Source organism: Symphalangus syndactylus, chromosome 17, assembly GCF_028878055.3.
Source record: "Symphalangus syndactylus isolate Jambi chromosome 17, NHGRI_mSymSyn1-v2.1_pri, whole genome shotgun sequence".
NCBI lineage: Eukaryota > Metazoa > Chordata > Mammalia > Primates > Hylobatidae > Symphalangus > Symphalangus syndactylus.
This window is the reverse complement of record NC_072439.2, coordinates 84,780,882-84,807,491: the sequence shown is the minus strand read 5'-3', so window position 1 is coordinate 84,807,491 and position 26,610 is coordinate 84,780,882. Positions and strand designations below refer to the sequence as shown.

The window sequence follows — 26,610 nt, the reverse complement described above, 5'->3', positions numbered from 1 at the left end:
GTGCTGGGATTACAGGGGTGAGCCACCGTGCCTGGCCAGGACAAGTTTTTAAGAGGATGTCTGGAATGGATTTAGATAGGTAGATTTAAACAGCATAATGAAGAGTGAAGAAAAGAGAAAAAGGTATGTTCGAAGAATAGTAAGAAAATATATGACTGGAGACATGGGTTGAAGGCAAATCCTGGTGTCCTGAAAGCCAAAATGAGGATTTAGGTCTTCTTAAAAATAAATTGGCAGCATTTTGAGAGCTCTGGATAAGCCACAGCAAGATTTGGTAGTTAGTAGACTTTTTAACTTAGCAAAGCATCTTAACTCGGCTTGCCCCAATGGTTCCTTCCTTTTTTTTTTTTTTTTCTGAGATGGAGTTTCACTCTTGTCACCCAGGCTGGAGTGCAATGGCACGATTTTGGCTCACTGCAACCTCCGCTTTCCAGATTCAAATGGTTCTCCTTCCTCAGCCTCCCGAGTAGCTGGAATTACAGGCACCCGCCACCACGCCCGGCTAATTTTTTGTATTTTTAGCAGAGATGGGGTTTCACTATGTTGGCCAGGCTGGTCTTGAACTCCTGACCTTGTGATCTGCCCACCTCGGCCTCCCAAAGTCTTGGGAGTACAGGTGTGAGCCACCTGTAGGCACCTCTAATCTTTTTTTTTTTTTTTTTTTTGAGACGGAGTCTTGCTCTGTCACCCAGGCTGGAGTGCAGTGGCGCAATCTCAGCTCACTGCAAGGTCCGCCTCCCAGGTTCAAGCCATTCTCCTGCCTCAGCCTCTCCGAGTAGCTGGGACTACAGGCGCACACCATCACGCTCGGCTAATTTTTTGTATTTTTAGTAGAGACGGGGTTTCACTGTGTTAGCCAGGATGGTCTCGATCTCCTGACCTCGTGATCCACCCGCCTCGGCCTCCCAAAGTGCTGGGATTACAGGCGTGAGCCACCGCGCCTGGCCGGTACCTCTAATCTTATCAACAAGGACCCTGGGGTTCAAAGAGGTCAAGTGACCTGCCAAAATCATGGAACGACCCTACAACAACGTTCTTTTCAACACGCCACATCCTTTCTACTTGAACCATTTCTAACCAGTGGAATGCACCCTGGTTCAGATTCTTGTTCTCTAGGACTGTAACCATCCCAGTGATGATAGCTGCCATTGGTTTATCAGCTTTGCCAGGTACTTGTCACTTTATTGTCACTCCTCCCAGCAACCCTGCAGAACAGAGGAATTACTAAACTTGCTTGACTAGTGTGGAAACTGAAAGAGTGGAGGGAGGGGAATGCTAAGGGCAGAAATGAGGGGAATGTGAGAGGGTGGAGGGAGATTGTGTTGACTTTGAAAATGAGAAGGGAAAAGAAGCTTCAGAAGAAGATAGGACAGGGAAAGCCAGCTTGTGTGCCATTGAATCACCATGTTAGGGCCTGGTGCTGTCACATGGCCCACCCTCGTTACACCTGGCAAGTTTTCAAAGCCCTCTGAACCCCAGGGTCCTCGTGAATAAATTTGTGTTGATGTTATTTATCATGCAGCGGTTTATGAGGATTAAGCGTGAAATGTACGTAACAAAATGTCTTGCTTGTCGTATTTTATTCCTTTATGTTTTGACTTGAAGAGGTTACCGTGGTTTTCAATTTCAGGAGACGAAGTTTCCGTGCATTATGACCCCATGATTGCGAAGCTGGTCGTGTGGGCTGCAGATCGCCAGGCGGCATTGACAAAACTGAGGTACAGCCTTCGTCAGTACAATGTGAGTGATCTGAGACCGTGCCAGTGACCTCGATGCGTTTGGTCGGCACCAGAGGTCAGCCTTTGTCTTTGGCAGGGCCTTGGTCTTGTCAGCATATTTTCTATTTCCATCAATTGCCCAAACAAAATAGTTTCATATGGGAGAATTTTGCATGGGCCGGAACAGGGTTTGAGGACTTCTTCATTTCAGTTACAAAAGAAAGATTGCAGAAGTAAAATTGTTAGTGTCAGTGCTATGTTTCGGTGAAATCCTATTCACTCTGTAGATAAGGCCAGCTATACATGGTACCTTTGTAGGTTTTTTATTTTTCTTAAGAGCTGTCCACAGTGGAAAATACTTAGGAAATAAAAGCAGATGTTTTCCTGAATGTTGTTTTCGCTCCCCAGTATGCCTGCAGTCCGGTAATTTTTCTCTAAAGTAAAATAATTATGTTCAGTTTCATCCCTTTAGTAGAGTTTGTCATTTTTCTGTAGAACGTTAATTTCCTTGGTGCAGAGAGTCCCATACCACATTGATTTGGCTCATAGAAGGATTTATTAACCCAGTTATTCAACTTGTTATTGTTAATAATTGATCAAAACTCTGGTCTCTGTAGCTCCAACCACACTGGCCGCCTCACCGCTTCTGAGACTTACTCAGCATGGAGCCATGCATTCCTGTCCAATCTTCCAGAATGTTCTTCCCCCACATGATTGCAGGGCTCCCTCCTGACTACCCTGCTCTCCTGCTCTGAGCCCTTTCCCAGGCTGCCCCATTTAAAGTATGACCTTTTGTTATTCTTTATCCTCTTAGCCAGCCTTCATTTTCTTCATAGCATGTGACATTATGTTCAATACCTGTTTACAGATATTGTTACTTGTTGCCCTAGAATGTAAGCAGAGACTGTGAAGGCAGGGACTTCATCCCTTTTGTTCCTCACTATGTCCACAGTGCCTGGATCAGAGCCTGGCACTTAAGAGATGCTCAGGAAATGGCTGTTAAATGAATGAAGGAATGGATGAGTGAATCAATGAACCCAAAGCTCAGATAGCTGGTTTTACTTTTGATCCCATTTATTGGGTGTATTTGGGTTAATTTTATACCTTTTAAAATTTTTGTATTGGTATATAAAATTTGGATTTTAGTGTTGGAAGGAAGCTCTTTTGAGGTCATTTAATCCTATCCTCTCTGCAGTATAGCAATCCAGCTTGCTGTTTGCAGTCTTCCTATTCTGTGGAAGTGTTCTGAGCAGCAAGTCTTCAATACCTTGCAAATGAATTTCATTTATGTTTCTTAACATATTTATTATGTTCCTAACCTGAGTCAAGTAAGTGCCTCGGTATTTCCAGCATCCTCTTTGTCATATTAAAATGTAATTTTGAGTGTCAAGTACAGATGGATATAGTAATAGTGGATGGACATAGTGATAGTGAGATGGTTTTTTGTGGTTTTTTTTCCTGAGAGTTGTCCTGTTGCCACATGGTACCTTAGTAGGTTTTTTATTTTTCCTAAGAGTTGTTCACAGTAGAAAATACTTAGATAAAAAGAGCAGATGGTTTTCTGAACATATTGTTTTCCCCACTCAGCAGGAACTGGGGCTTTATTCTCTTCCTAGATTGTTGGACTGCACACCAACATTGACTTCTTACTCAACCTGTCTGGCCACCCAGAGTTTGAAGCTGGGAACGTCCACACCGATTTCATCCCTCAACACCACAAACAGTTGTTGCTCAGTCGGAAGGCTGCAGCCAAAGAGTCTTTATGCCAGGCAGCCCTGGGTCTCATCCTCAAGGAGAAAGCCATGACTGACACTTTCACTCTTCAGGCACATGGTATGGAAGGCTTTTCTCTTTCCTCTGCTTGTCACGTTTTGCAAATCACCATTGAACATGCTTTTCTTTCTGTATGGCACCCTTGCCTCTCTTTTCTCCTCTCAGTGACTGACACCATTCTTTGCAGACATGTTTTTTAGTATGAAGGAAAGCTCTTCACTTACCATGGATGCACCCATAAACACTATTTAACCCGTTAACTGGAGTGTAACTAATCACCTAAAATTGCAGAAATGGATCTCTCTGGCCAGGCGCGGTGGCTCACGTCTGTAATCCCAGCACTTTGGGAGGCCAGGGCAGGTGGATCATGATGTCAGGAGATCAAGACCATCCTGGCTAACATGGTGAAACCCCGTCTCTACTAAAAATACAAAAAATCAGCCGGGTGTGGTGGCATGCGCCTGTAGTCCCAGCTACTTGGGAGGCCGAGACAAGAGAATCGCTTGAACCCAGGAGGCGGAGGTTGCAGTGAACCGAGATCGCGCCACTGCACTTCAGCCTGGACAACAGGGCGAGACTCCATCTAAAAAAAAAAAAAAAAAGAAATGGATCTCTTTTCAGTCAAGTGCTTGTTCTCCCCACATCGTACACTAATTTCTTATCACTTCTTTTGTTCACCACTCCTCATAGCCTTACTTTGTTTTGTCCTCTGTACCTGCAGCAACTCCCTTTGTCCCAGAGTCTCAAGACAATCTAAGACTGGAGACTTAGATTCCCTAGGGTTACCCATGACTTATTGTCAAATTGCTTTTGCCTTTTCCATCCTGTGATTGAATGTCTACCTAGAGACTTCACAGTGTCATAGAATCCAAGCATAGGAAGGGCCATAGTGGGGCTCATCCTGGCTACCACACATATGCATTGCATCCCTAACCCAGTACACCCACTAAGCTGTTGCCCAACTTTTTCCTAACACCTTGGGAAACTGGAAGTTCATTACCTCATTAGGTAGCTTATAGTTTCAGTCAGTCCTCCATTAGAAAGTTCTGCCCTTAAACCAAACACCGCATGTTCTCACTCATAGGTGGGAATTGAACAATGAGATCACTTGGACACAAGGTGGGGAACATCACACACCAGGGCCTGTTGTGGGGTGGGGGGAGGGGGGAGGGATAGCATTAGGAGATATACCTAATGTAAATGACGAGTTAATGGGTGCAGCACACCAACAGGGCACATGCATACATATGTAACAAACCTGCACATTGTGCACATGTACCCTAGAACTGAAAGTATTCAAAAAAAAAAAAAGTTCTGCCCTTTAAATTGATACAAAATCTCAGGGCTCACATACTTTTTGCATTTCAGGCTAGCTCTGACTTTCGGAGCAAACAGAATTTTTAAAAATCTGATCTATTTTTCTCTTATTGGTAATTATTATATTACCCTATACAGTTTGACCATCCCAAATCCCCAAATCCAAAATGCTCCAGAATCGGAAGCTTTTTCAGCACTAACATGATACTCAAAGGAAATGCTCATTGGAACATTTCAGATTCCAGATACTTGGATCAGGGGTTCTAAGCCAGTTAAATATAATGCAAATAATCCAAAATCAAAAAAAAAAAATCTGAAATTCAAAACACTTCTGGTCCCAAGAATTTTGCATAAGTGATACTGAACCCGTATTATTATAGGATCCTATCATTAGAATCTTTAATTTCTAAATTCATTTAGATTCATTCAAGATAGCTGTATTGAAAGCTTAAAATGTAAAATGTTTTAAGTCCTGAAAACTACATCTTTAGAAGATTTGTGCTCTGTCCTCATTTTATCCTTTTACATTGCATGAAAATGCATCTAAATATGTCCCATGTGATATTCCTGAGCCTGAACTTAACATTTTTAGAATGAAGTGTTCTCTTACTGTGACCTTCCTTTTAAAAGTTTATAATTGGTACAGATATGAGGTTCAGAACAAATTGCATCAGCTTAGCTATGCTGAAGCTCCTGGATATTGTCCAATAGAGGATATACACCCAAATGCCTGTAAGGGGCCAGGCGCAGTGGCTCACGCCTGTAATCCCAACACTTTGAGAGGCCCAGGGTGGGTGGATCACTTAAGGTCAGGAGTTTGAGACCAGCCTGGCCAACATGGTGAAACCCCGTCTCCACTAAAAATACAAAAATTAGCTGGCTGTGGTGGCACGCACCTGTAATCCCAGCTACTCAGGAGGCTGAGGCAGGAGAATCACTTGAACCCAGGAGGTGGAGGTTGCAGTGAGCCAAGATCGTGGCACTGCACTCCAGCCTGGGCAATAGAACGAGACTCGTCTCAAAAAAAAAAAAAAAAAAAAAAAAAGCCTATAAGGGCTGGGCCAACAACATAAAAGAGTAAAAGAGGCCAGGTGAAAGAAAAATAGTGAGTAGTAGAGACCTTGGTGACCTGGAATGAATTTGCCCCATCAAAAGGGGGTGACTGTGGTACAGTTTATGCCACTGTGGGATTAGAGTTTAGGTTGCAAATATTCAGATTTTCAATAGAAGCTAGAATTTTTCATATGAAATTTCGTAAGATGTAAACAAAAGTATCCCTTTAAACTTAAAACAACAAGAAGAACAAAAAAAGCACAACTGAGCTGCCAATTTAGGACTTGCTTTTTTTTTTTTTGTTTTTTTCTGAGATGGAGTCTCACTCTGTCGCCCAGGCTGGATCCAGTGCAGTGGCGCAATCTTGGCTCACTGCAAGCTCCGCCTACTGGATTCATGCCATTCTCCTGCCTCAGCCTCCTGAATAGCTGGGACTACAGGTGCCCGTCACCATGCCTGGCTAATTTTTTTGTATTGTTAGTAGAGACGGGGTTTCACCATGTTAGCTAGGATGGTCTCGATCTCCTGACCTCGTGATCTGCCCGCCTCCGCCTCCCAAAGTGCTGGGATTACAGGCATGAGCCACCGTGCCTGGCCAGGACTTGCATTTTATGTTTTCTTTTGTAAGGTGTAAATTTCATAGGCTTGATACTCATAAGTTTGTTACTGAATTTTACATTTTTTCTAGATCAATTCTCTCCATTTTCGTCTAGCAGTGGAAGAAGACTGAATATCTCTTATACCAGAAACATGACTCTTAAAGATGGTAAAAACAGTAAGTAATGTTTCATTAAAAGAGAAATGTGAGTCATAGAAATGTATCACATTAATCTGAAAAAGAGGATTCCAGCCTGGCCATGATCAGTCAGTTACATTTTTTAAATGCCTAGGCTAAACATTGGAAGGAAGTATGCCAATATAATAGAGTTGATTGGCTCTGGGTAATAGAGTTGATGGCATTTGCTTTTCTTCTTTGGACTTTTTAAATATTTTGTAAATATTCTAAAAATATGTCATAAAATAAACGTGGCAAAACAGCTGAAATGAAATATGCCAGAATGTTAGAAATATGCCCCAAAAAACCTCTTTTTCCCCAATTCTTTGTACTTTTTTTTTTTGCTTTGCAATTTTTCTGCAGCGAGAATGTATTACTTTTAAATAAGAAAAACAGTTTTCAAAACTATGTCAGAGAGGGACGATTACCCACTGCTCACACAGTGTTTCAGGGGTTTCAGGTGGAAGTGGGTCACTGCAGAGCTGTAATTTATTAAGTGCCTTATCTGATGTAAGTTTTTATCTTCACGACATAAATGAGGGGGAGTCGCTGTTATACCCACGTATGGATGATGAAAGCGTGGATGATAAGGCACAGAAGTGAAGTAGTTTAGTCAAGGCTAGTGAGTGGCAGAACCAGGATTCACACCCACTGTTTGTGACATTGACTCTTAGGCTCTTTCCACCACTTTTCCAGTAGAAAATTGATTTTTGATTGTAAACTAATTTGAGTTGACTCAACTTAGGGACTGATTTTCTCTAACTGAAGTCAAAAGAGGCTGACGCTTAAGCCAGAAGGCAGTTTATAAACTTTTGGCTGGAGCAGTGTAGCAGCAGGACCAGAATTCTATGATAGCTGGTCACTGTATCCCTTCTGCTGTGAGACAGTTTGCATGGGAGGCCCAGTGGGCAGAGTCAGAGCTCAGAGTCCTGGCTAACCTTGAATGTGACATGTCATTGAAGTGTGGCAGTTCTGTTATAAAAATATGCCTCCCAGGTAGAGCAGAATACTTTTGCCAGCTGATCACACAACCCTCTTCCTTGGACAGAGGAAAATCTTTTTTACTTCACCTCTATGAAGACACTCACCCAGTAACAATTTTTTTTTTTTTTTTTTTTGACACAGACTCTCGCTCTGTTGCCCAGGCAGGAGTGCAGTGGCACGATCTTGGCTCACTGCAAGCTTCACCTCCCGGGTTCATGCCATTCTCATGCCTCAGCCTCCCGAGTAGCTGAGACTACAGGCACCCACCACCACGCCTGGCTAAATTTTTGTATTTTTAGTAGAGACAGGGTTTCACCGTTTTAGCCAGGATGGTCTCGATCTCCTGACCTCATGATCCACCCACCTCAGCCTCACAAAGTGCTGGGATTACAGGCATGAGCCACCGTGCCAGCCAGTAACAAATATTTTGTTCACACAAGTTGATTGGGTTACAGCTCTTCAGTTATTTTTCAATCCTGAGCCTAGATGGTCATTATCTTAAGTGCATTGGGCATATTGTCAAGCCTTTATAACAAAAATTTGCAAACATCTTTATATAGTAGCATTCTGCAAATGGTTAACCCATCCATTTATGCTCATTTCATCCTAAAAAATACAACCCCCCAAATCTGGAAGTATCTTACTCTAGACTCCTGTATGCTAAGTACAAATATGAAAAGCGGTAAAGTTTCACTGGCTTCTTCAACCTGAATTGAACAGAAGAATTACATATGTGATTGTAATTCATATAAGCCAACTGTGTTACTTGGCATGGCTTTTCACTAAAGCACCAAACACCGATTTGAAGTATGTTGCATTTTTTGGAATTAAAAAAAGTTTTCATGAAAAAATAAATACATAATTGAAAAGCCAACATGATTGCTGTTCACTACACCTATTTGGCAATATTCTATGAAAATAATCCAAGTCTGTATGTAACAGCTTTCAGAAAATGTTACATAGCTAAGTCTCCAAAAAATGCTAATAAGCAATGACCACAATTAAATAGAATGCATGAAACAGGAAGCTTAAGAGACCAGGTCGGCCACAGTGGCCCATACCTGTAATCTCAGCACTTTGGGAAGCCAAGGCGGGAGTATTGCTTGAGGGCAGGAATTCGAGATCAGCCTAGGTGACATAGTGAGATCCTGTCCCTATTTATAAAATAAAAATTTTTAAAAAGGAAAAAAAAAATAAAATACCAGAAGCACTGGGCACAGTGGCTCACGCCTATAATCCCAGTACTTTGGGAGGCCAAGGCAGGTGGATCACGAGGTCAGGAGATGGAGACCATCCTGGCTAACACAGTGAAACCCCGTCTCTACTAAAAATACAAAACATTAGCCAGGCGTGGTGGCGGGCGCCTGTAGTCCCAGCTACTCAGGAGGCTGAGGCAAGAGAATGGCGTGAACCTGGGAGGCAGAGCTTGCAGTGAGCCGAGATTGCACCACTGCACTCCAGCCTGGGCCACAGAGCGGGACCCTGTCTCAAAAAAAAAAAAAAAATGCCAGAAGCATTTATGAGTCCAAAGCAGAAGCAACTTCTAGTGACCACAATGAGAATGACCAACTATTTTAAGTATTCAAGGCTTGCAAGCTATTCTTACTTTGCCACTAGAGGCCATGTTTCACAGAACCCTGCCCAAACTCAATGATAATAGCTAAGATTTATTGAGTATTTGGCATATGTCAGATACTGTATTAAACACTTTCCAAAGATTGTTTCATTTGCATTTTCAGAACAGGCCAATGAGATTGGTGTTATTATTAGTGTGAACTTTATAAATTACTAATCTCTCTAAGCCAAGGTCAAGTCTGAGAGAGATTAGTAATTTTCCAGAAGTCACACCAGAAGTAATTGGTGGAGTCAGGGTTTGAACCCACACTCCAGGATACATGTGCTGACCTAATACTGCAGGTGCCACACTTGATACCTTATTAAATGCATGAGAGGATGTTTAAGGTCCTCTTGTAGGTGCCAAGAGATATCTAGGGTAGGAGTTTTTTTGGTAATGTCTTTACTGTGATCTGTTGGCATTCACGCCAGTTAAATACATGTCATATTTTATAAATTCAAAGAAAATGGCTGTGGTGTAACTGGAGGCACTTTCTGATAAGAAGAGTAAAAGCCTGTTAACATGATATAGGGTGGAGAGTTTTATTCATTCATACATTCAGTACAAAGTTTTTGATAAAATATGCCAAGTGATGTGGAGAAGAGAAGGAAATGTCTTTGTCCCTGCTTGTTTTCTGTTAAGGAATTTGCCATTTGGAAGTGTGTATGTTGAGAAGCTGGAGAGCATAATGGGCAAGAGTGTGCGCCCTGGAGTTCCTGTACTTTAGTATTTGACTTTTGCGAATATTTTTATTTTGATAATTTTTCTGAAACAACTGATAGAGAGGAAGATCACTCCTTATAAACCAGGATAAGGAGAGAATCATAGTGGCTGTTTTGTATGCAGAAGGCTAAATGTTCAGAGGAGGGAGAAATCACGCTGCCCAGGCCAACTCTTCCCAAGGACAGTGAGCCTGATGTGAATGGGCAATGGGGTTTCTGTGCTGTGGCCGGGCACCGGCAGCGTAGTGAAGGAGAAGCGTGAGCATAGAGCCACAGTGCAGGGAAAGCTGGGGGCATACATGGGGAATGTTTTTTTGTGTGTATGGTTTTTTGTTATTTTGTTTTGACACAGAGTCTGTCATTCTGTCGCCCAGGCAGGGGCGCAGTGGTGTGATCTCGGCTCACTGCAATCTCTGCCTCCCAGGTTCAAGCGATTCTCCTGCCTCAGCCTCCCAAGTAGCTGGGACTATAGGTGTGTGCCACCACGCCCAGCTAATTTTTGTGTTTTTAGCGCAGATGGGGTTTCACCATGTTGGCCAGGCTGGTCTCGAATTCCTGACCTCAGGTGATCCGCCCACCTCGGCCTCCCAAAGTACTGGGATTACAGGTGCGAGCCACCTCCCCAGACCTAGGGAATGTTAATTGTCCCACTTTCCTATTTGGGTGGAGCATCAGGCCATCCATGGAGGAGAATGGTAGGAAATAAGACTGAGAGGGTGGGGCCTCCAGTATCAGGCCAAGTATTTGGAATGGGGTTGGGACATCAGCTCTGACTATTGAGATGAGAAGCAGGAAGACCCCAGAGGACCTCCTCAGATTCAGCCAGGCCTGAGGCCGTGGGGCCCGAGGCAGGGTAGAGCAGCAGGAATGGAAGGAAGAGATGCATAGGACAGGGAAGAATTTGCCAGCTTTGTAGTAACTGTCCCTATTTATAAACTAAAAATTTTTTAACAGGAAAAAAAAAATAAGATGCCAGAAGCATTTATGAGTCTAAAGCAGAAGCAACTTCTAGTGACCTCAGTGAGAATGACCAACTATTTTAAGTATTCAAGGCCTGCAAGCTATTCTTTGCTACTAGAGGCCATGTTTCACAGAACCCAGCAGTGGAAACTGTTGCATGTAGAAAGCAAAGGAGTACGAGGCAAGGATGTTGCATGTGGAAAACAAAGGAGGATGAGGCAAGGATGACAGGTGTTAAGCCTGGATGACAAGGAGCGTCGGGGTGCCAGTCAGGGAGCTCACAGGTCTAGAGGAGAAGAAGGTAGAAGGATAAGATGATTTGTTGGCCCCGCCGTGTTCATCTTAAGTCGCCAGTGGAGCATCCAGCTGATAATGATAATAATCATCAGAGGTCACCTGGAGAATGAATGTCGGGGCTGGAAACAGATTTGAGCTGGCAGCATCAAAATGATCATTGAAGTATCAGAAGCAGACAAATTGATTTTGACCTATATACTCTACCCCACAAAACTTTAGGTGTTCATCTCCTCAGATAGTCAGCCAATTCCATACTCATGTAATCTAGGCATACTCTGGAGTTGTTGCAGGTTTGGTTCCAGACCACTGCAATAAAGTGAGGCAAAGTTTTTGGTTTCCTCATGCATATAAAAGTTATGTTTATATTGTACTTTATTGTGTGCCAATGACATTATGTCTAAATAAAAACAATGTATATACATTAATTAGAAATGCTTTATGGCTAAAAAAAAAAAAAATGCTAATGATTATCTAAGCCTCCAGTGAGTTGTAATCTTATTGCTGGCGAAGGGTCTTGCCTCAATGTTAATGGCTGTGATTGATTTATAGTGGCAGTTCCTCAAGATTGGGGTGACTGTAGCAGTTTTCATAAAATAAGACACCAAGGAGGTTGGCTGCATCCGCTGACTCTTCCTTTCATGAAAGATTTCTCTGCAGCCTGCAGTGCCGTTGAGATGCAGCAATTCAGTCACATCTTCAGACTCCACTTCTAGTCCTAGCTCCCTTACTATTTCTACCACATCTGCAGTTACTTCCTTTGCTAAAGTTTTGAACCCCTAAAAGTCATCCGTGAGTCATTAACGTCTTCTAAATTCTTGTTACAAATGTTGATAATTCGACCTCCTTCTATGAATCACAAATGTTCTTAATGGCATGTAGAAGGTTTTCAATTTACTTTGCCCAGATCCATCAGAAGACTCACAATGTATGGCAGCTATTGCCTTACAAAATATATTTCTTAATAAGACTTGAAAGTTGAAATTATTCCTTGATCCATGGGCTGCAGAAAGGATGTCCTGTGAGCAGACATGAAAACATTAATCTCCTTGTATGTCTCCATCAGAGCCCTTGGGTGGTGACTATGTGCATTGTCATTGAGTGACAATATTTTGAAAGGAATCTTTTTATCTGAGCACTATTGAGTAGGTCTCAACAGTGGGCTTAAAATATTCAGTAAACCATGATGTAAACAGAAGTGCTGTCGTCCAGGCTTTGTTGTTCCATTTATAGGGCACAAGTAGATTTAGCATCATTCTTAAAGGCCCTAGGATTTTCAGAATGTAAATGAGCATTTAATTCAACTTAAAGTCACTGGCTGCATTAACCCCTAGAAAGAGAGTCAGCCTGTCCTTTGAAGCTTTGAAACCAGGTATTGACTTCTCCTCTCCAGCTATGAAAGTCCTAGATGGCATCTTCCTCCAATAGAGACTGTTTTGTCTCCATTAAAAGTCTGTTGTTTTTTGTAGCCACATTTATCAATTATCTTAGCTAGATCTCCTGGATAACTTGCTGCAGCTCGTCCGTCAGCACTTTCTGCTTTATCTTGAACGTCATGAACCAGCCTCTGCTAGCTTCAAATATTTTTTCTGCAGCTTCCTCACTTCTCTTGGCCTTAATTGAATTGAAGAGAATTAGGGCCTTGCTCTGGATTCACTTTGGCTTAAGGGAATGTTGTGGCTGGTTTGATCTTCTATCCAGACCACTAAAACTTTTTCCATATCAGCAACAAGACTGTTTCACAGTATTTATTATTATCATTATTATTATTTTAGAGATGGGGTCTTGCTTTGTTTCCTAGGGTGGTCTCAAACTCCCAGGCTCAAGCAGTCCTGCTTTGGCCTCCCAAAGTACTGGGATTACAGGCATGAGTCACTGCTCCCAGCCCAGCTATTTCACCTTTTTACCATTCATGTGTTCACTGGAGTAGCACTTTTAACTTCCTTCAAGAACTTTTCCTTTGCATTCACAACTTGGTGGTTTGGCACCAGAAGCCTAACTTTTGGCTTATCTCAGCTTTTGACATTCCTTCCTCACTAAACTTAATCATTTCTAGCTTTTGATTTAAGTGGGAGACATGTAACTCTTCATTTGACCACTTATAGGCCATTGTAGGGTTATTAATTAGTCTAATTTCAATATTGTATTGTCTCAGGGAATAGGGAGACCCATAGAGATGGAGAGAGACAGGAATGGCTGGTCAGTGGAGCAGTAAGAACACACATAATATTGATTGAGGAAGTTCTCTATCTTACATGGGCACAGATTGAGGCACCATAAAATAATTATAGTAGTAATATCAGAGATCACAGATGACCATCACAGATACAATAATTTAAAAGTTTTAAATATTGTAAGAATTACAAAAATGTGACATAGAGACACGAAGTGAGCACATGCTGTTGGAAAAGTATGCTTGACATGGTGTTGCCACAAACTCAATATGTAAAAAACATAGTATCTGCAGTGTGCAATAAAGTGAGATGTGCCTGTAACATGAATAATTTATTAGGTGTATATAGTCTTACCATTTATAAAGCATTTTCACATTTATTTAATAATTGTTACATTTTTATACCCATTTAATGTCTCAGAAAATCAAGACTCCGAGATTTAGTGAGTCAAGATGACAGAGGTGATCAGGTGGCAGATTCCATTCTGAACCAAAAACTTCTGTTTACCAATTCATTGCATTTTTTTTTTTCTTGAGATGGAGCCTCACTCTGTCACCCAGGCTGGAGTGCAGTGGTGTGATCTCGGCTCACTGCAACCTCCACCTCGCGGGTTCTAGCTGTTCTCCTGCCTCAGCCTCCTGAGTAGCTAGGATTACAGGCACGTGCCACCACACTTGGCTCATTTTTGTATTTTTAGTAGAGACGGGGTTTCACCATGTTGGTCAGGCTGGTCTCAAACTCCTGACTTCGTGATCCCCGCTCCTTGGCCTCCCAAAGTGCTGGGATTACAGGCATGAGCCGCCACACCTGGCCTGCATTTTTAAAATTATAATACTGCAGCCTTTTTGTTGAGGGAAAAATATGTAAAATGTTCGACAACCTTAAAATATCTAAAACTCAAGGCTGGGTGTGGTGACTCATGCCTGTAATTCCAGCACTTTGGGTAGCTCAGGCAAATGGATCACTTGAGTCCAGGAGTTCAAGACCAGCCTTGGCAATATGGTGAAACCTCATCTCTACAAAAAATAAAAAAAATTAGCCGGGCTTGGTGGCATGCCTGTAGTCCCAGCTACTTGGGAGGCTGAGGTGAGGGGATCACCTGACCCCAGGAGGTTAAGGCTGTGGTGAGCCGTGATTGCACCACTGCAGTCCAGGCAGGGTGACAGAGTGAGACCCTGTCTTAAATCAAAATAAAAATAAAACCCCTGAAATTCCATTTTAAAAAATAAAAGTTTGAAATTCGTCTTTATTGGTACTAGCTTGACAGATGCTTTTCTAACAAAATACTTTATTTCCAAGAAGTTCAAAGATGTTGATTTTCCTTTGAATAGCTGGTTGTCTTTAGGTTGAGAGTGAGGTTCTTTATTTCTCAGTTATTAAATAAATGAATGTTTTCTAATTTTTCTTCATTTTTTTCCCTTTTTCCGTAAAGATGTAGCCATAGCTGTAACGTATAACCGTGATGGGTCTTATAGCATGCAGGTAAGCCTTACTGGTTTTGTTCTACAGTGCAGAGCTGAATCTGACCGCTTTTAGACTGAATAGGGTCTTCTTTCACTCTCTGGTTTCGCTTAAGCCTTTGACTATTATGACTGTAGTTAAGAGAATATCTTATGCTTTTATTTCAGACCCAATTTGGGGAAATTACCCCCTATACAGTTTCTGATTGTTTACTCAGTTGGGCTGTGATTCCTTTAAGAATAAAAACTTGCTAAAAAGTAAAAGCTCGAATCAGACATTCACAAGCCCCTAAAGTATGTGCATGTATTTACATCAAAAGCAGCAGTTTTCAAATTTTTTGTCTCAGGAACCCTGTACACTCTTTAAAATACCCACCAGAGCACTTTTGTTTGTGGTAATTATATCTCTTGATATTTACCATTTAGACAATTTAACTGAGAAAATTTATTATTTTTTAATTGTGAAATACACATAATATAGAATTTACCATTTTAACCATTTGCATTCAGTGCATTCAAGTTGATATGTAACCATCACCACCATCCATCTCCAGAACTTCTTTCTTCTTGTGAAACTAAAATTCCGTACTCACTGATTAAACAGTTAACACTCCGTTCCTTCTTCCCCCATCCCCAGAGAACCACAATTCTACTCTCTGTCTCTATGAATTTGGCTACTCTAGGTACCTGACATAAGCGGAATAATGTAGTATTTGTCCTTTTGTAACTGGCTTATTTCGCTTGGCACAGTGTCTTCAAGGTTCTTCCATGGTGTAGCATATGTGAGAATTTCCTGTTTTTGTTTTTTTTTTAAAGCTGAAAAATATACCACATATTCTTTATCCATTCAGCCATTAATGAACATTCGGGTTGTTTCTAGCTTTTGGCTATTGTGAATAATGCTGCTATGAACAGGGGTGTACAAATATTTCTTTAAGACCCTGTTTTTTGTCCTTTGGGTATATGTCCAGCAGTGGAATTGCTAGATCATATAGTGATTCTGATTCTTTGAAAAACCGCCATACTGTTTTCCATTGCAGCTGTAGCAGTTTACAGTCCCATCAACAGTGCGCAATGGCCCCAATCTCTTCACATCCTTGCCACTACTTATTATTTTCTGGGGTTTTGTTTTTTTGTTTTATAATAGCAATACTAATGAGTGTGAGGTAGTAGCATCTCACAGTGACTTTGACTTGCATTTCCATAATGACTAATGATGTTGAACGTCTTTTCATGTACTTATCAGCCATTTGTATATCTTGTTAGAAAAATCTCTATTCGAGTCCTCTGCCAATTTCTTAATCTAGTTGTTTTGTTGTTGTTGTTGTTGTTGAGTTGTAGGATAAATTGAAAAAATTGTAAAACCTAATCACAAGCACACATTCCATTAGCCATCAGAGTGATAACATTATCACACGTTCAGTAGCCTCTGGAAGATTCCACTGTGTACTTATGAGAGAATGAGGGTATAAAAAACAAATAATATCTTAATCTTTTTTTTCTTTGTTTTTGAGAAGGAGTTATGCTCTTGTCACCCAGGCTGGAGTGCAATGGCATGATCTCGGCTCACCACAACCCCCGCCTCCCAGGTTCAAGCGATTCTCCTGCCTCAGCCTCCCAACTAACTGGGATTACAGGCATGCACCACCATGCCCGGGTATTTGTGTTTTCAGTAAAGACGGGGTTTCACCATGTTGGTCAGGCTGGCCTCGAACTCCCGACCCCAGGTGATCCACCCACCTTGGCCTCCCAAAGTGCTGGGATTATAGGCGTGAGCCACCACGCCTGGCCTTCTTAGTCTTACTATGACTTTGTGGTTGCCCTAAAAGGGTATTAGGGACCCCAAGGAACACATAGGTCATATTTTGAGAACCTCTAGTATAAAGTTCATGGTAATCTTCAATTAGAAGAAGACCATTACATTGGCAAAATGGAATGCTTAAATGGTTTAAAAAAAAGTGGGAATTCAATCAAATTCCTATAGTAAGGTACAACTTCAGGGAATAGAATAAATCATTTTTAATATGAGCTAAGAGACGTCAAATCCTGCAGAACAGATTTATCAGTGATATGTATTAGACCTCCCAACACTTTGAGACACATTGATTTTCTTCCTGTGAGATTCAGAAAAAGCCATGGAAAGTCTGCCTACTTGGGTATGAGGGTTATAATTCATATTGATGCCTCTGGTTTGAGATTATTTCTTGTCCCTGTTAGCTGGTAAAGTAGACTGCCAATTTGTTCTAATCTGCTCATGGAACTACATTCACAATTTTAAAGTGTGTTTTCGTGAATCTTTAAACAAAACTGTTTTCAATCTAACCTTTATGTCCTAAGAATTCCACAAACATTCAAATGGCTGTTTTAGTAGGCTACAAAGCATAGTAAAATGTCATATTTAACTTAGGATAGATGAGAACCAGTGTGTAAATATTGCAGTGTGACCTATTTCACCTTAGTGTGCGTAATATATTTGAAAAGAATAGCCATGTGACTTCCATACTGGCATTGTGGGAATCAAAATGAAGACTAGAGAGAGAAGATGTAAATGGATTTTTTACCTCAGGGAAATTTTGAAACAGAAAGGTTCCATGTCCTTTTATCAGCTTCCTTGAAACTTTGTGAACTTTGTTCTTTGGCATATGGTCTCTGAGAGTGACAAAATTATGGCCAATCTCCAGCTAATTTATGTTCTTAAATCATAACTGAAACCCATGAATTGGGCCTATGTGTTGATAAGATAAAAGAATATCATCTAATTATGTGATTCTGGCATTTTTTTGGTGACTGACTTTGGCACAGGAAAACTAAATTTGACTTCAAATACTCAGAAATAAGTTTATATTACAAACATGTAATATATGCAAATGAATTTTAATAATTTTGCATAACTTGATTTGTATTTTTGTTTCATATTTTTAATGCTATCTTTATATGTTTACATGAACCTTTATAGCATTATGGTGCTATGGATAAGTTATATAACTTTTTTTTTCCCTTTTAATTATCTTCCTGTCATTTCTATGTAAAGTATCTTGGTTAGGAATAGGGGAAAAGTTCCATGACTTTTTAAAAAATATATATTATATATGTTTAAGACATATTTTATGTTTTAAAACTACCAATAGTGAAGAATTGATTCTGATCTTATTAATTCTGTAGTGTTGTTCATTTATTTTAAAAATCTTGTTTTTCATTTTTTTCAGATTGAAGATAAAACTTTCCAAGTCCTTGGTGATCTTTACAGCGAGGGAGACTGCACTTACCTGAAATGTTCTGTTAATGGAGTTGCTAGTAAAGCGAAGCTGATTATCCTGGAAAACACTATTTACCTATTTTCCAAGGTAATGTCTCTTCTTTATAATATCCCTCCTGGGGCATGGGAGAAAACTGACCAGAGACATTTCACTGAAAGAGATTAGAAAGATCCAGCTTCCTTCGACCACTGCTGTGACCCTTTTCCCTCAGTTTCCCCCGCCTTTCTGTGTTTCTTTGCCAAATTCCTGCGCTCTCTAGTTTCCCATTCACTTCTCTCGTTCACACAGATGCTCATTGATAGACACATACCCATTTTCTTCCTGAATTCTGAAACAAATCCTTGCATTTTCTTTGTCACAGCGTATCTCCCTGCTCAGTGGGCGGCGGTATCTCAGGGCTTTGATGTCTGAACACTTTTCCCCACCCACTGTCCCCCTGACAACTGGAATCCTGGTGATTTTGGAGGAGGTGACCACTGAGAGAGGAGTCTGTGGACTAGTTGTTCCTTGTGGGGAAGGTGGACAATAGGAAGGTGGATGGCATTACTCGTGGCCTGTTGACAGTCAAAGGATAGCCGAGGCAGGCTTTGCATGGTTTTGGTTAGAAGCCTGCTGCCCAGTGAGTCCTTAACCTTCTGCCTGGGCAGAAAGAGGATAATACATTATCAAATATGCTGTGGCCTCACAGTGCTTTGTGATGAGATTCCTTTAGTAGTCTAGTAATTAAACTACTATATATGGAGTTGAGGATGATCCCACTTTGCCAGGCATTCCTTTCCATAGCCAATTATGCTACAGTAATATGATGATAGAGGCCGTATAATGGCATGGTGAAGAATACAAGTTCTAAAATGTGAAGCTGCTTTGGTTCAAATCCTGACCTTGCCACTTAACAGCTGTGTGACCTTGGCCGTTAAACTCTCTGGGCTTTAGTTCTCCTATCTATAAACAGTAATAATAACAGCAGTAACAGTAATAATAATAGGTGCAGTGGCTTGTGCCTGTAGTCCCAACACTTTGGGAGGCCAAGGCAGGCAGATTGCTTGAGACCAGGAGTTTGAGACCAGTCTGGGTAACATAACCCCATCTCTACAAAAAATTTTAAACATTAGCCAGGCATGGTGGTATGTGCCTGTAATCCTAGCAACCCAGGAGGCTAATGCAGGAGGATTAATAGGCTCAGGAGTTCAAGGTTACAGTGAGCTATGATTGTGCCACTGCACTCCAGGACCCTGCCTCTAAAAAATAATAATAATGATAGTACCTTCCTCATAGAGTTGTTGTGATGATTAATGACACAATGTACGTGTGTTAAAAACAGTTCCTAGCATACTGAGCATCTGAGAATGGGGATGCTACTGAAAATGGCTTCCAGACAGTGGCTACTTGTTGTCTACAGTGAATGCTTTATTTGTATTTTATTTTTTGAGATGGAGTCTTGCTCTGTTGTCCAGGTTGGAGTGCAGTGGTGCCATCTTGGCTCACTGCAAGCTCCACCTCCCGGGTTCACTCCACTCTCCTGCCTCAGCCTCCTGAGTAGCTGGGACTGCAGGCGCCCGCCACCATGTCCGGCTAATTTTTTGTATTTTTTAGTAGAGACAGGGTTTCACCATGTTAGCCAGGATGGTTTCGATCCCCTGACCTCGTGATCCGCCCATCTCGGCCTCCCAAAGTGCTGGGATTACAGGAGTGAGCCATGGCGCCCAGCCTAAGTCTTTTAATATACTGTGAGGCATGTATACCATTATCCCTTTACAATGGGAAACCAAGGCTGAGAGGGGTTTAATAATTTGCTGAAGGTCATAAAGCTAGATTAGAACCCTGGTATTAATCGTGACTAATTTTTTTTTTTTTTTTTTTTGAGTCAGTCTCACTCTGTCACCCAGGCTGGAGTGCAGTGGTGCAGTCTTAGCTTACTGCAGCCTCTACCTCCCAGGATCAAGTGATCCTCTTGCCTCAGCTCCCAAGTAGCTGGGACTATAGGCACGTACCACTACACTGGGCTGATTTTTGTATTTTTTTGTAGAGATGAGGTTTCGCTGTGTTGCCCAGGCTGGTCTCGAACTCCTGGGCTCAAGCCATCTGCCTACCTTGGCCTCCCGAAGTGCGGGTTTACAAGCGTAAACTGGGCCTGGCCATGATGACTAATATTTAACAAATTGCTGGGAAACAATTATTACCTCAGGTATATTAGTAAAAATATAGTGATAGGATCTTGATTCCATTTTCAGTTTGTTTTCTGTTTCTAGGAAGGAAGTATTGAGATTGACATTCCAGTCCCCAAGTACTTATCTTCTGTGAGCTTACAAGGAACTCAGGGAGGCCCCTTAGCTCCTATGACTGGAACCATTGAAAAGGTAATCACAAGACATCTGTAGAATGATGTTCAGTAAGTTTTAATACGTGGCTTTGTTGAACTTTGTCATTTATGTCCTTTTCCCTTTCTAAACCTTGCTCATTGGAAAGCATCCACTTCACAAAAATAAGAGGATCTATTACAGATTCAAATTGTTTATTACAGTCCTCACTGAAAATGCCCATTTACCTAATTTATGAAAAAGACTGCTGTTTTTGAAGGCAGGCGTTTGCATCAAAGTACAAATAATCTAAATTGTCTTTTTATGATCAAAACTGAGCATTCATTAAGCATTATTCAAAAAAGCTGGTTTTGAATGTTAAATTTAATAGCAAATTTTTCGTGAAATAATGACATTTTCTTTAGTGTACATAGTTGCATCTGTGTTAATGTAAAAGGCTGGTATCGGTGAAGAACAATACGGTTTGGTGTTGAATGCAGTATATAATTCACAGTTGCAGTCCATACTGTCTGAGTCAGTTCAGGCTGCTAGAACAGAATACCATAGACTGGGTGGCTTTTAAACAATAGAAATTTATTTCTCACAATTCTAGAGGCTGGGAAATCCATCAAATCACCAGCAGATTAAGTGTCTGGTGAGAGTCTACTTACCGATTTCATAAACAGCCATTTTTTCTCTGTGTCCTCACGTGGTGGAAGGGACAAGGGACCTCTCTTCAGGCCTCTTTCATAAGGGCACTCATCTATTCATGAGGCCAGATCCCTCATGACCTAATCACCTGCTAAAGGCCCCACCTCCAAATACCATCATCCTGGAGGTCAGGATTTCAACAAATGAATTCTGGAGGGATATAGACATTTAGACCCTAGCACATACTGATATAACATCAAATGGTGATAGATCAGTATCCATAGTCTCCTTTTATGTACTTGAGTTCAGTAGAGTCTCCTCAAATACATTTAAGTCATAAAAACTCAACTGTATATGCTTGGAACAAAAAAAAAAAAGAAGAAAATAACTACTTAAATAGTGTGGGTGATTTCAGCCACCATTCTCCTTTGGAAATATTTACCCCAAGTGGGTGTGAGCTAGGAGACCTGGATCTGCCTTTAGCTCATTTGATTTCAGTTCCTACAGGCCTCTCATAGTGTAGGCATCTCTGCACAGCTCTGTTAGTCTCCCACTTAGTAACCATGTTAACCAAAACGAAAGTGAGACCATATAGGATCTATGAGTCCATTTATATGTATACAAAAGAAAATAGAAATATCTTTCTGGGGTTGCTAATATGTTTGATTCTGTTGCATGAAGATTGTCTTCACATGTACTACACAGGGCTCTGAAGACTTCAAGCACACTTACTATACTTGGCCCTAGGCAACCCCAAAACAAGAAAACCAGTCAAGACCCTCATCCCTCTTCCCTGTCTGGGGAAGACATTTAAGTATATTAGTCCTTCCCTACTGGCAATGTGTCTTGTTTCTACATTCTTGAAACAAATGAAAGGATTTCAAAATATATGGAATATATTCATGTGATTCAAGCAAAACTAAGTGGTTTTAGGGGTGGGGACAGGGGACTAAGCAGTGCTATCCATTGACGACAGTGCCAGCAATGCCAGATTGAGCTATAGGCCTCTGATTTGACCAGTACATTTGGGCTGTAGGTCTCTGATTTGACCAGTGCATTTGACCTGTAGGCCTCTGATTTGACCAGTACCTTTGACCTATAGATCTCAGATTTGACCAGTGCATTTGGGCTGTAGGTCTCTGATTTGACCAGTACATTTGGACTGTAGGTCTTTGATTTGACCAGTATATTTGACCTATAGGTCTCTGATTTGACCAGTGCATTTGGCCTGTAGGCCTCTGATTTGACCAGTACATTTGACCTGCAGGCCTCTGATTTGACCAGTACATTTGACCTATAAGTCTTTGATTTGACCAGTACATTTGATCTATAGGTCTCTGATTTGACCAGTACATTTGACCTATAGGTCTCTGATTTGACCAGTGCATTTGGGCTGTAGGCCTCTGATTTGACCAGTACATTTGACCTGTAAGTCTCTGATTTGAGCAGTACATTTGGCCTGTAGGTCTCTGACTTGACCAGTGCATTTGGCAGATGGCACAACCACATGGGCTCTACTTCTGCTCTGTAAGTTTATATACCAAATCTATGGACCACAAAGGACCTCTGTGTTGTTTTTTTTCTTTTAATTTATGTTTTATTGTGTATATTCGTGGTTTGCAACATGATGTTATGAGTACATATAGATAGTAAAATGGTTACTATAACGAAGCAGATTAACATATCTAGGACCTCTGTGTTTTCAAATATTAACCTGTCACACTGAATCTCAAGGTGTTTGTCAAAGCTGGAGACAAAGTGAAAGCGGGAGATTTCATCATGGTTATGATCGCCATGAAGATGGAGGTAAGGAAATCGTGAGTTCATTTGCTAATAGGACTTTGGGAGCAATCATACCTAATTGTTCTTTTGCCTTATTTTGTAAGTTAACACCACCTTAAATATGAAAAGCCATGATTGACGAAGCATTAATTGTAGGAAACAAAACCAAACTATCCTTCTTGTAGAAAGAGTTTTACTTTAACTTTGTGAAATTGCACCTGTCATTTCTGATTCTGAAATTAATGAAATTATCAATAGCTTGGAATCAGGCAATAATCCAACTGAATGTTAACTGTTGGTATTTTCTAAGGCCAAACCAAGGATGCCAGGCATCAGTTTCAAAGTGGAAACCTCAATCAAATTAAATTAGCTGTTTAGGTTTTTAGATGGTTCAAATGGTAGGTCAGTGATTCTTAGCCCTGGCTGAATATTGCAGACAGTCCTCAACGTACAGTGGTTCAATTAAGGATTTTTCAGCTTGATCATGGTGCAAAACCATACACGTTGAATATGCTTCTCAACTTACATTGGATTTATCTGGACCTGACCCCATCATAAGTCAAAGAGCATGTGTACAATCACCTGGGGAGATTTTTGAAAATTCTTCCCCAGACCCATTGAATTGCAGTCTCCAGGAGTAGAGCCCAAGGATCAATACTTTTGAAGGGCCAGGCACAGTGGCTTATGCCTGTAATCCCAGCACTTTGGGAGGCCGAGGCAGGTGGATCATTTGAGGTCAGGAGTTCACGACCAGCTTGGCCAACATGGTGAGACCCCATCTCTATTAAAAATACAAAAATTAGCCGGGCATGGTGGTGCATGCCTATAATCCCAGCTACTCGGCAGGCTTAGGCAGGAGAATTGCTTGAACCTGGGAGGCAGAGGTTGCAGTGAGCCGAGATCTTGCCACTGCACTCAAGCCTGGGTGACAGAGCGAGACCCCGTTTCAATTTAAAAAAACAAACAACAAGGCCAGGCGCAGTGGTTCACACTTGTAATCCCAGCACTTTGGGAGGCCAAGGTGGGTGGATCATGAGGTCAGGAGTTCAAGACCAGCCTGGCCAACATAGTGAAACCCCGTCTCTACTAAAAATACAAAAATTAGCCAGGTGTGGTGGCACACACCTGTAGTCCCAATTACTTGGGAGGCTGAGGTGGGAGAACCACTTGAACCCGGGAGGCAGAGGTTGCAGTGAGTTGAGACCATGTCATTGCACTCCAGCCTGGGTGACAGAGTGAGACTCTGTCTCAACAACAACAACAACAACAAACAACGAAAAACTGTTGAAAGCTGCCTAGATGCAATTCTAATGTGAAGCTCAAGTTGAGAACTGCGAGCTACACCAGAGCTTCCCAGTCATATTGTTGAGTGGTTACTGCTGTGTCCTAGTGTTAATTCCTCTCAACGTGTTACTCTTCTCCCTGTGTGCTGTGATGTTAAAAATAACAACAACAACAACAACAACAAAGCGTTGGAAAGCACTGAGAGATGACAAAACCTCAAAGTTGGCTACAGTTTTCATTTTTGGTCTCCCTTTCTTGACTTGGTGTACACTCAGTCCGTCCTCATTAGTATTGCAGCTATCATTTGTCCTGTCTTACGTCTCTGCAGCATACCATAAAGGCTCCAAAGGATGGCACAATAAAGAAAGTGTTCTACAGAGAAGGTGCTCAGGCTGACAGACACACTCCTTTAGTCGAGTTTGAGGAGGAAGAATCAGACAAAAGGGAATTGGAATAAACTCCAGCAAGGAAATGGCCAATTAAGTAGTGTCTTCTCTCTCCACCAAAAAGAGGAAGTGCCTCCAGCTTTTCTCGGGGTCTCATAAAGAGCAGTTTTACTAAATGATTTGTATGCTTGTGCTGAACACCTTTCATATTGGAGAATCATGCATTTGGGTCACAAATATAATAAATTATCTCAAAATATTTCATACTAATAAAGTTGAATTATTTTTTATTGGAAGCCAATGTTTGTTTCTGCCTCAAGTTTTATACAATCTAGTCTCTTTTAGGACGGGGGGAAGAGAAAAGGACATTTAATTAAATGAATTACTTTCCAGTTGCTGTTATGATGAAAATGGGCAGTAACATGTTTCAGAGACAGATGCCTGGATTTCAACAGCCAAGGTTTTGTCTGGCCAAAAAGTAACTTACTCTAGGTAATTTAAAAGACATGGATATTAGTCGGGCACAGTGGCTCACGCCTGTAATCCCAGCACTTTGGGAGGCCAAGGTGGGCGGATCACTTGAGTTCAGGAGTTTGAGACCAGTCTGGCCAATATAGTGAAACCCCATCTCCACAAAAAATAATCTGGGTGTAGTGGTGCACACCTGTAGTCCCAGCTACTTGGGAGGCTGAGGCAGGAGAATCGCTTGAACCTGGGAGGCAGAGGTTGCAGTAAGTCGAGACCACACCACTGCACTCTAGCCTGGGTGACAGAGTGAGACTCTATCTCAAAACAAATACATAAATATAAATAAGTAAAGACACGGATATTGTTTCTAGTGTTTGTGATTGGAAAGTTTCTATCTAGATTGCCTCTGCCTTTATTGTACTTTCTAAGCTTCTAAAAATATATGTATTATATATCTATTACATGCTAGAATATATTAATATTTAATATAAAATTTTGGTAAATTTGAAAAGCATAATTTTACAGAAAAAGTAGATAAGAGTTAAAAGCCTGAGCCTGCTGAATGCTTTTTTTAGAAATACTTTTTTCATTATGAAGAAAAACCATTCCGTTTACTTTTGTCTAGATTCTGTGTTACTTTTACTAACAGATGTGCAGCTCTTTGCATTTTTATATATTCATAGAAGTGTTAAATATTTGTTGAATTGAGTTCTTGCTGAATACATAAGACTATGCTAAATGTTGTGGAAAATACAGAGAATTATAAAAGATGATCTCCGTACTTTTAAGATGCCTATAATTGGGAAGGTAAAACATAAATCATGTTTGCTATGATTAGAATGTGTCCCCTATATTTCACGTGTTAAAAACTTAATCCCCAAGTTCATGTGTTGATTAGAGGTAGGACTTTCGGGAGGTAATTAGGATTGGATATGGTCATCAGGGTGGGGCCCCCATGATGGGACTGGTGGCTTTAAAAGAGGAAGAGACCTGAGCTGGCTCGCTCTTGCCCTCTTGCCATGTGATGCCCTCCACCATGTTATGACACAGCAAAAAGGCCCTCACCAGACACCGGCCTCTTGATCTTGAACTTCCCAGACTTCAGAACTGTAAGAAATAAATTACTTCATAAATTATCCAGTCTGTGATACTCTGTTTTAGCAATGCAACACAGTCTATGACAATGTCAAAAGTTACAGTTTTAGCAAGGGAGCCTTTTCCCCTTTCCAAACAAAACTTTCTCTGTTTAAAAGAGGGAAAAGCAGCCGGGCGCAGTGGCTCATTCCTGTAATCCCAGCACTTTGGGAGGCTGAGGCAGGCGGATCACAAGGTCAAGAGTTGGAGACCATCCTGGCCAACATGGTGAAACCCTGTCTCTACTAAATATACAAAGATTAGCTGGGCAAGGTGGTGCGTGCCTGTAGTCCCAGCTACTACTTGGGAAGCTGAGGCAGGAGAATCACTTGAACCAGGGAGTCCGAAGTTGCAGTGAGCCGAGATCATGCCATTGCACTCCAGCCTGGTAACAGAGTGAGACTCTGTCTCCAAAAAAAAAAAAAAAAAAGAGGGAAAAGCAAAGGTGCTGTGATGGAAATTTCACGTTGCTGTTTGCCGCCTTTTGGAGAATGCTGTTTGTATCC

At 41.3% G+C, this 26,610-nt stretch overlaps 1 protein-coding gene across 8 annotated transcripts in view; it reads left to right on the top strand.

Moving 5' to 3' along the window:
* The window catches only part of MCCC1 (methylcrotonyl-CoA carboxylase subunit 1), an 81,759-nt gene extending 56,956 nt beyond the window's left edge, over positions 1 to 24,803 (top strand). For all 8 annotated transcript variants that reach the window (XM_063621777.1, XM_063621779.1, XM_063621783.1 and 5 more), the window contains 8 exons: positions 1,631 to 1,740; positions 3,335 to 3,551; positions 6,550 to 6,636; positions 14,818 to 14,867; positions 18,052 to 18,189; positions 20,352 to 20,459; positions 22,785 to 22,856; positions 24,445 to 24,803. In XM_063621777.1, coding sequence (XP_063477847.1) covers positions 1,631 to 1,740; positions 3,335 to 3,551; positions 6,550 to 6,636; positions 14,818 to 14,867; positions 18,052 to 18,189; positions 20,352 to 20,459; positions 22,785 to 22,856; positions 24,445 to 24,573 — 911 coding nt within the window. In that variant the 3' untranslated portion in view covers positions 24,574 to 24,803. The remainder of the gene's footprint in view (positions 1 to 1,630; positions 1,741 to 3,334; positions 3,552 to 6,549; positions 6,637 to 14,817; positions 14,868 to 18,051; positions 18,190 to 20,351; positions 20,460 to 22,784; positions 22,857 to 24,444) is intronic.
* Positions 24,804 to 26,610: the final 1,807 nt, after the last annotated feature.